Source organism: Asparagus officinalis, chromosome 6 (assembly GCF_001876935.1).
Source record: "Asparagus officinalis chromosome 6, Aspof.V1, whole genome shotgun sequence".
In the NCBI taxonomy this organism is placed as follows: domain Eukaryota; kingdom Viridiplantae; phylum Streptophyta; class Magnoliopsida; order Asparagales; family Asparagaceae; genus Asparagus; species Asparagus officinalis.
In genome coordinates, this window is record NC_033799.1 from 21,659,653 (window position 1) to 21,670,227 (window position 10,575).

General features: G+C 35.9%; 2 protein-coding genes across 2 annotated transcripts in view; both read left to right on the forward strand.

Moving 5' to 3' along the window:
* LOC109844432 (serine-threonine kinase receptor-associated protein-like) overlaps positions 1-6,237 on the forward strand; it is a 16,363-nt gene extending 10,126 nt beyond the window's left edge. The window contains exons 3-7 of the mRNA XM_020413452.1: positions 642-723; positions 1,159-1,334; positions 3,546-3,683; positions 3,769-3,908; positions 5,618-6,237. Of these exons, the coding sequence (XP_020269041.1) occupies positions 642-723; positions 1,159-1,334; positions 3,546-3,683; positions 3,769-3,908; positions 5,618-5,889 (808 nt within the window). The 3' untranslated portion in view covers positions 5,890-6,237. The remainder of the gene's footprint in view (positions 1-641; positions 724-1,158; positions 1,335-3,545; positions 3,684-3,768; positions 3,909-5,617) is intronic.
* The window catches only part of LOC109845131 (probable histone H2A variant 3), a 4,926-nt gene continuing 1,717 nt past the window's right edge, over positions 7,367-10,575 (forward strand). The window contains exon 1 of the mRNA XM_020414342.1: positions 7,367-7,576. Within this exon, the coding sequence (XP_020269931.1) occupies positions 7,475-7,576 (102 nt within the window). The 5' untranslated portion in view covers positions 7,367-7,474. The remainder of the gene's footprint in view (positions 7,577-10,575) is intronic.

Here is a 10,575-nt window from a genome sequence, read left to right on the forward strand (position 1 = left end):
GTCCAACCCTAACCTATAAAAGACAACAACTGTGTCCTGAATGAATCCGAAGACATCTTCTTTTAGGATATGATGTTGGAGACATCCCCATCACTCACCACGCTGTAAAGCACACACATACATGAATAGGTAAATACAAGAAAAGAAACCAACTCATACACACATGCACAACCCATCAACAGCTCAGAAAAAAAGGAGTCATTTTTTTGTAAGTGGTACCTATACTTTCCAAGGTTGTGCGTTGGCTACTCTGATGAGAAAATTGTCGGTTTGTTGATGAGAAATTTGCCATTTTCTTGATATACTTGGGGTTTTTTGTTGAAATGGTAATATTAACTTAATAGTTCAATCCATCTTCTTAGGATTTTTAGATGTTAGTTCATGCAACGTCATCCCTTTGTCCTCTTGAGAAATAGATGTTTGTTATGAGTCTGAGTGTTTTCTAAGTTGATATATATTACAGCTCCTGTATTATTCAAATGGTATCTTTTGATCATCAATTATTCAATGTTATTACCGTTAACGTCTATACTTTAGCCATCACCTTATGGATGATCTGCTTCTTTCAATCGGTTATGTGTGTGTGTAACTGATGAGGAAGATTCTGACTCTGATTTTTAGAATCTGTTTATTTTTTATAGAAAAATATGGGATGCCATAACTGGAGACGAGTTGCATTCATTTGAACACAAGCATATTGTCCGTGCTTGTGCCTTTCCTGAGGTAAGTTGGTCATTTTAGACCATGGCTTAGTTTTTTATTTTACTCCTGTCCAATACAAGCATCCGTGTCCATGCATGTCCTACTCTTATCCTGCAGCTCCTCTATCCCACACCAAGCAATAGATGTCATTATTTGATGATGATCGTTTTAGAATGCTGCAACACTATAGTGAGAATGTGGATCCATATTGTCTGTAGTCAATATGTGAATTAGTAGTTCAATATACTGTAATCGGCTGTAATATAGTCTATACCTGTCGAAATTTAGGATAAAAAACGCTGATAGTTGTTCCTAGCTGCATACTTATTGTATTTAACATAGAAATCTGGTATAAAGTATGTTTTTTGATTATTGGATGCTCTGAAAAGCTTCTTGAGTTTCTGATACGTATTGCTGATCTTAGACTGTTAACATATTAATTGGTGTTGATTATAGGATACAAAGCTTTTGCTTACTGGTGGGATTGAAAAACTATTACGCATATTTGATTTGAACCGTTTCGATGCACCACCTCGAGAAATTGATAAATCACCTGGTTCAGTCAGAACTGTGGCCTGGCTTCACAGTGACCAAACAATTTTAAGTTCTTGTACCGATATGGGAGGAGTGAGGTATGCATGTAATTTTCTTTCAGTTCTCTTATATGATTTTCTTTGTACTTTGATTTCTGTTTTTATCTATACTTGGTTATATTTAATCTTCCTTTTCTCTTAATTTATGGTTACATTTCTTGTTTCCTGCCTAATTGTATATAGACTGGAGAGAGATATGGATTGCTTCCTATATTGACGCTAGTTAGCGCATTGGTGGAAATTCATCTAGTTATAATTTGAACAAATATCACTGACGACAGGTGATGAGGATTGAATAAAATTAATGGGTTTTTGGATCTTAGTCCCTTAAATCATTTGTATTTTGATATCAGTTCCCCAAAACTTCAGATATTGACATAAGTCCCCCAAATCACCTGAATATGTTGATATTAGTCCCTGTAGTTAGTTGGTGTTAAATTGGATGGGGAATATTCCATTTTCTTTAACTTTTTTCTTGAATGGACAGTTATACCCCTCAGTTCACATACCCAAACCCACAACCTTTTAAACTTATACCCATTACGAACCCCCAAATCCAAACCTGTTTAATCAAAATGCAAACCCATTTCTCTTATCTTCTTCCCACCATACCCAACCTCAAACCTGTTAATCTACACCTTCTCTCCCTTAACAAACACACTTAAACAAATCATAGGTCTTTCTTCCCCTTGGCTGACAGCACAATCATCGGCCTTTCTTCCCCAGTAACTCAAGTCCATGGCCAAGTCTACAGACTGTTAAGCTGAATATCTAAATATGTTCCAACAATTTCAATGCGATTTCCTTCAAGCTTTCAAATTATTATCCTTCTTTTTTCAGCCTCTGGTGGTCAATTATATCTCAAAAACATTTTGCCATGCTTGTCTTTCAATCTTCTGAAAATTATCACAAATACATTCATGCACATTGCTGTGTACTCATCACTCAAATTTCCCCGAACTTAAAATACCCGATTGAGAGAAATCCAAGATAACACTAATCACTTTCACCTCGTTTGCCTAATCCTGAAACTCCCTTGTCGAGACCCATTGATAACTATTGTTCAAGAAACCACATCTCTCTCATATGTTTCATCAGACGCCTTCAGCACAACCCAATTTGCTAAATTTCTACTCACAAATGCATCAGTTCATTCTCTTGGTTAGCAAATAACTGAATGGACCTGGTTTCGTAATGAATTTGGGTAAAGTAGCATATCACATGCTTTGAAATTTAAGGCAATGGTATAGAGGGAGGGGGAATGAGTGTTTAGTTGGGGTGTTTAATGTGGTCAAGATTAAAACTTAATTTAACCATGGTTGAGGGTTTTGAACGGAAATAGTAACAGAGAAACTAGAATCAACAAACTAATGCAATTTGGGGGACTGATATCAACATATGAAGATTTGGGGAACTAATATCAAAATTGTGATGATTTAAGGGACTAATATCGAAAACCCCTAAAATTAAAGCTTGTTCCAAATGTCTGCTCTTCCTTTGGTTGTTTTCAGATCTCATCCACTCCACTTAGATGGTTGGTTACTGGTAGTCTTATTCACGAAACTTTGTATTAATAAAATTGCTATAAGATGATGAATAAATCTCAACTTCTACTTCCGCTAGTTGATGATATTGGAAATTCAAGCATAACTTAAGACGCCTCAAATTGCTTTTCAACTCAATATATACCGCTATATCCTAAACAGCTTATGTATGCTTCTTTTTTTTTCAGCTAAGGTTAATTACACATACTGTTAAATGAGAATACTAGCCAACCTTTCTTATCTGAGGTGATGTATTGTGCTGGACAAAGTAAAAATTGGAAGCAAATCATTTGTTTCAGTTTATCATCCAGCATTAAGTTACAGAAATCTTGTCTTTTCTGTTCTTTTATGGTGATTCTCAAGTTTTGAACCTACGTCTGTGCACATTTAAAATATTATACGGAGAAGTCTCTCATAATCAAAGAATGGTCCAACAATCTATTGCTTTTTAACAATGTTTCTTAGCCATTACTGTCTATTCATTCAAACATGGTCGAATTGTGATTCAAAACCAATTATTCTTGCATTTTTCTTTTACAAACGTAACAGATTCACCAATAAAATATCTCTCGTCAGATTTGCAAATTACTAGTGGTGTATACATTCACATGCTATTAAGCTTCCACGTTGAGCATGAACTAAACGGTAGGAAATAGTGAATTCATTTTTCTTATTTCCCTCACCATGTTCGTCTTGACCTGTCCAGGTTATGGGACGTAAGAAGTGGAAAAATTGTCCAAACTCTTGAGACAAAGTCACCTGTCACTAGTGCTGAAGTGAGTCAGGATGGGCGGTACATCACAACTGCTGATGGTTCCACTGTTAAGTTTTGGGATGCAAACCAGTAAGTTTTATGTTGAATGTATGTTTATTTCATTTTTGTTTGATGAGCATGGAACCTAAGTAATTCCCTCTTTAATGCATCCCAGTTTCGGGCTTATCAAAAGCTACAACATGCCATGCACCGTAGAATCAGCTTCACTCGAACCCACATATGGAAACAAGTTTGTTGCTGGAGGTGAAGACATGTGGGTTCACATTTTTGATTTCCACACAGGCGAAGAAATTGGTATGGTCTCATAACCTCTTTCTTATAATGCCATCCTGTATATAGTTCTATTTTTCGATAGAATGCTTATCACCATCAAAGAGTTTGTCATCAAAAGCGGGTATTAAGGAGGAAACCTCTATCAAGGAAGCTGCATGAGGATTAGCCCTATCATATAGCTTAGTTTTGACTTGATGTCAATCATCTTTCTTGGTGCTTAGTATGCTAAGAAAAGAATGAACAAGAAAGAGGCTTGCCAATAAGCATAGGCCTCCGGGGTCAACTTTGGTCAGGAAATCTATGTCAGTTATTGGTGCACAAAGGAGCTCCAATGCAAAGTTATTCTATACTTGCTAGGGGAATAGGAGTTGCATGTAGATTATAAGCTGGAACCTATTTGGTTAGGAAATAAAATCAAAAATTAAAATAAACAATTTTAGATGGCAAATATAAGGATGCAATGATCATTATATTTTGTGCACCCTATGATACCCCAACACGGCAATTTTGGCATCGTACCCGTGTCGGGTGCTCCGGGGAAACAGGAGTTTTGGAGCAGAGGAAAATGGGTTTAGATGCAAGGAAGAAGAAGACTCTCTCTCTCTTATTTCCTTGGTTTTAAATTATTTAGTGGAACATGATATCACCATTCACATGGGTGTTTGACTATTTGCTTTTGTCTTTTCTTTAAAATTAATGGCAATGCTAAGAATGGGAGACATGTGTTCTCATATTTAAATAGGTAAGTGTAAATGTATGTATGTATATACGTACGTATTTATTTATTTATTCTTTTTTGATGCTTATGTGGAATATAAAGTCAAAAGTTTCAAATGAGTTTACTTTATAATTTTAAGGAATGAACTTATTTTATTGAGAATTTGAAATTAAACATAGTAAAATTGCTATAGTTAATATAATTGTTAATTGCTTGCATGTAATGAAGAGTTAAAGATGGAAGTTGGAAAGTTACAAAGCCTTTCACATGCTGAATTGTTGATTAAACTTTTATTTTTTTTTATTGTCGTATCCTCGTACCCGTGTCGAAATTTAGGACGGTGTCCCCGTATCCAAAATTTTTAGAAATTTCGTATCGGACACTCGGATTATATATATATATGAGCCGTGTCCCCGTACCCTACTTTTTACAAATTTACCGTGTCCCGTACCCGTACCCGTGTCCATACCTGTACCCGTACCTGTGCACCATAGTTCAAAGGTTCATTGTAAATTTTTTTTGACAATATTAGCATCAATTCTTATATGATTTATGTGATTTGTTATCTGTTCCATTTCAAACTATTAGCGCGATTTAAAAATCAAAGCAAATACGGACCGTCGAAAACCTAGTGGGATAAGTTTTATAAACACAATGAGTAAAAATGGTGCTAGTGTGTCGTTTAGTCTTGGTGTGTCCATGACGTAGCACTCATCCAATTTGTCAGAATGTGTATTTTTTATGATCTAATTTGTAGTACTGTGGATGCGTCGCACTGTCAGGGACACACCAGTCAAGACCATGAATGGACACACTGGTCCCTGCTTACTCGATCTAAGTTATGTAATGAAGTATTGTGCATGACATGGCTCCAATCTCCCGGCGTGTCAACTCTGTTCTTTCACCATAGATATCAGCTATCTTTAACAATCACATGTACAAGTTTGGTTTATGTGGTGGAAAAATATTTTCTCATGATCTGGGCATGTTTGTTTTTACTTTATAAATGCAGGATGCAACAAAGGTCACCACGGTCCTGTTCACTGTGTACGCTTTTCTCCCGGAGGCGAATCTTATGCATCAGGCTCCGAGGATGGAACCATCAGAATGTGGCAGACAGGTCCAGCCACAACCGGTGAGAACGAAGCTAATTTCAGTGCCAACGGGCCAACGGATAAGGTAAAAATCGGTGTAAATGATGCTGCTCACAAAATCGAGGGTTTCCACATCTCAAAGGAAGGGCATATCGAAGATAACAAGGGGGAAATAACAAAAGATTCTTGATTTTGTTCGTGACCGCTATTTCACGAAATAGCAGAAACGCGTGCGCTTTGTTACAGATGTTCACTTTTGGTTTAGAAATAAATAGGTTAAAATTTTGTGTTTCGTCTTTCAATAGATCAGGGAGTTACATGTGTGGGTGTTTGTAGAGGGAACGGGTATTCGTTCTTCGTATGCAGGAGATTTGTAATGTCATCCGAGTTAGAACTGCTTGTTTACTGCCCTTGATTTTCTGCAGAGGCGTGGTAGCAACAACTATAGCTGATATTTTTGTGATGAACATGAGTATACATTGGGTTGGGGTGTTGCCCTGAGTAAATTTAAGTGCTTACTCTAAACGTATGGTTTTCACGGTTGCCCTTCTTCTGCAGTTGTTAGCAGCGTAACTAACAAATAGGGTGCATGCCGGCGTATCGGTTTTGCTGATTTTGATGTTCAGTTGTATCCGGACTGTAGTCTGTATAGTATTTTGGTTAATTTGTACAGTACTTATGCCGGTAACATCTCGCACATGCTTAACCTCGATACGGTTATTTGAATTTGGGCGCGTTACATCATGAATGGCAAAGCGAAAGTGCAACGAAGCGCACCCAATAATATATAATATATATATATACTATATATATAATATATATATATATAATATATATATATATATATATATATATATATTAACTTTTATTTTTATATTTTCAATTCTTTTAGGAGGCCACGAAAGAAAGAGCCCGTACAAGTGCATCCAATTTAGTTGTAGAAAATGACGTATATCTTTATAACAAACCAAAAAGGGGGGAAAGTGAATTTTCAATTACTAAGAACACCCTGCTGGTGTGGTGAAAATATGATAAAATTACGTTGGCGTTCCGTTAATACTTTTCACAGCTCGAATGAAAACTTTCATGTTTGCACAATAAAATAAATGTTAAGAAAAAACAATTAAAGATATATAGGCGCGAAGAGAGTGAAACTATAAGTTTATTATCTAAGTGCTATTTAGCCTCAAAATTACTACTACCACTAGTTCCCGAAATCTTGTAATGTGAACCTTAGGCCCAATTTGGCCCAACCCTGGATTAACGACCGAAGCCGTAATTCCCTTTAAGGACAAATTTTCAAAACCGACCCCTTGGGGTTTTTATTTGCAAAAAACGACCGGTTTTGAAAATATTTACAAAAACCGACCCCAGGGGCTGAAAACAGGTCGGTTTTTGAAAATTTTTTTCCCAAACTTCACGGGAGTTGAACTCCCGTGAAGTTTTTCTCATAACAAAACTTCACGGGAGTTCAACTCCCGTGAAGTTTGGGAAAATTTTTTTCAAAAACCGACCTGTTTTCAGCCCCTGGGGTCGGTTTTTATAAATAAGTTTGAAATGGGTCGTTTTTTGCAAATAAAAACCCCAAAGGGTCGGTTTTGAAAATTTGTCCTTCCCTTTAAAGGCAGGGGCAATCGTATTTTCAATCTTCCCTAAAATTACAATTATACCTCCCTCTCGATCCCCTCCACCCCCCCGGGCAAAAAAAAAATACCCCGATCTCTCTCGATTCCAGTCGATTTCTCCGCCGTCTAATCCTCGAAAGAAGAAGGAAAATGTCGGGAAAAGGAGCGAAGGGATTGATAACGGGGAAATCGAACAAGGACGACAAGGACAAGAAGCGGCCCGTCTCTCGCTCCTCTCGCGCTGGCCTTCAGGTCTCATTTCCGATCTCTTCCTCTTTTTTTTTTTTTACTTTTTTTTGTAATTTTTCTTCTTTTACAGTGTTTTGTTTAGTGCTTTTGTTGTTATCTGCTGGTAGTGGCTTAGATGGAGGAAATTGTTGACTAATTGTAGCGATACGCGGTGCTTTGGTCGATGCCACGAGAGAAGTTTAAATCTTTAGTTTGGAAAAATGAGTTGAGAAGGGAGTTTTTTTCGGCTAGAAAAAATTATCGACTCTCGAATGGTGCTTGGGATTTGTGGGTTTTTTGTTTTCGCTAAATGGCGTTTAAATACCACAAAGTTTCCCCGTTTGGGAACTTATATGCCATGAGCTGTTTTTTTACGTCAAATAAAATAAATACACCATGAGCATCTCCAACAGTTTCTCTAAAAATTTCTCCAAAATGGGGAAGCAAAAGTCATATTCTCCAAATTATTTTTGCTCCAACACTAACAACTTCCCCATTTTGAAGAATCCTGCATTTATTACAATAATAAAAATATTCTACATTCCTATTTTTGGATGCTCTTATGCATTGGAACTGTCCCAATGGTTTTTTTTGTAATTACGGATTTTGTTTTATATTTATTTTCTCCTCCATCCCGTCTTGAAGAACGTGTTGCATTCATGACCAAACTTTCCCCAAATATTTGAAGAATGCTCCGGATTTGGAGAAGACTCCCCTTTTTTTCTCCTCCATCCCTATTTTGGGGAATGAGATGGGGAATCTGTTGGACAAAAAAAAGCTCAAAATTCTCCAAAAGTGAGAATACCAATAAAATGGGGAAGCTGTTGGAGATGCTCTAAGTTGTTTAAAATTGGCACGTTAGTACCCACAATCACGCAAACGTGAAAATCCCCCCGATTATTTCTCTATGATACCTACATGCTAATTTCAGAGCTTTATAATTGTTAATATTTGTTAAATTTGCTATTAAATCTACCGAAATTCTTTTTTTAAAACTTATTATAATTCTACTTTAAAATAGAGTTGGGATGTGTTTAATGATAAATTTAACAAATATTAGTGGGTAGAAAGTTATAAGGTTAACATGTTAGTGTCATATGAAAACCTTCAGGTGGAAATTCTCACTTTTGCATGATTCAGGATACTAACGTGTTAATTTTAAGCAACTTATGGTATTTATTTCTCACGAAAAACAACTCATGGTATATAAGTGCCAAAACATGAAAACTTTATGGTGTTTTTAAGTGTCATTTCGCCTTTTTTTTTATGATTCAACTGACTGATAAACAAATGGTCTTTATTCTGGTATAGGCTGTAGGCTTGGTGTGAATGTTAGCGCTAGATATGATCTTGATGGTTGACATGACAAAAGGTTTGCAGAAATTTATAACTTTTTTGTTTTTTCTATTCCTTGACCTCCTTTTTTCCTTTTTAGCTTGGTTTTAGCAATAATCTCCATAATTTATGGTGGAGTATGCGTATCGTATAATTAGTTTTTTGTATACATGATAGAGTTCAGATCAAATGAAAATAAATGCGCTTAAACAAAATGTTATAGATGTCTCTCAAAGACGTGGAATCATTTTAGTAAGAAATAGTCCACAAATTTTGTGAACCACCAATAAGTTTGGGCCTTCAGCACTTAACACCGGAAAGTTTAAAACTCTCACTAAACCCCCAATAATTTTTGGAATTCTATAAAACCCCCAAAATGTTTTATTTTTTTAACTTGACACCCTCAACGGAGTCGACCTATGTTTTGAGTTGCAAACAGAGAATAACCCTTAAACATCATATTGTAGTCATTTGAAGTTAGTGAAAAAATTCAAAATGATATGTTTCAAGGATATTATTTTCTACATGACTTCGTATATGGGGTATCACGTGTATGAAAAGACAAGCTTATTTAAATTTTCTTGCTTAGTTTGAAACTATATTATCTTCTGTCTTCAATTACTGAAACTTAGCCTGATTTTAACTAAATAACATGACTAGGGGTGTGTGATGTATCAATTTTAATATGTCAAGGCATACGTTGGGATCCATGAAGTTTTATGGTACATATTGCTTGGGAAAAACAAGTAGTAAATGCTCAGAGCATTACCCTTAGATGTTTTCATAAGTTTCACCAATTGCGTACATTTTTTTTTATTTTCAGTTGAAAGTTACAGTGATCCGTAAATGTACATGTCCCTCTAAGGTTTTGAGTGAATTTGTTTTGTATATTTAACTCTTGAGGGTAGTTTTTCTTGGTTTAGTGGTGCTTTTAACAGTCTTACATTTTTCCTTCTACTTTCATCCCTTTTGTGTTTGGGGATGGAAAAATAATTTGATATCCTTATCAACATCATAAGTACCAGGTTAGCAGTTGTTGGAAACGATGTAAGTACCAGGTCAGAAGTTGTTGGAAGTTTGGACATATGGAATAAAAACTCACGGGAAAACATTAGGTAATTTTAAATGTAAAATAATAACGGAGAATATATTGATTATGTTATGATACACATAGCTAATTGTGGGGAGTTGGGGGGTGGGGGAGGGGGGTCGGGGAGGGGATGCAGCAAAAAGGACTGATGCACCCATTGTGGAAAACTCTGCTGTCTAAGCACATTTGTATAATATCTTACATTATCAGCTTATGGACAAGGATATTATATTTGTTAAAACTCATATAAAACTACAAACCAATTAAGTAGGTAATCTAAAATAGCCAGATACCACCTTCAACAAGAGTATGTCAGTATCCACTTAATAAGAATTATAAATGGTTCAAACAATCAAGTGTTTTTAAGTTATAGTATCAGTTCAACAATATTTTTATGATTTTAGCTGTTCAGGTTCACTTCCTTAGCACATATGCTTCATAAGTTTAGACTATAGTGTGTCATATACATGAAGTATTGTTGGTCACTGACTTATGTTACAGACCTGTAGGCAGTCGACTGCAGGTGTTGGGTATAAGACCTACTAGTTTCTAGTGTAAGCTGAATTACAGGTCTCTTTAAGTTTGGTGTGGATATATA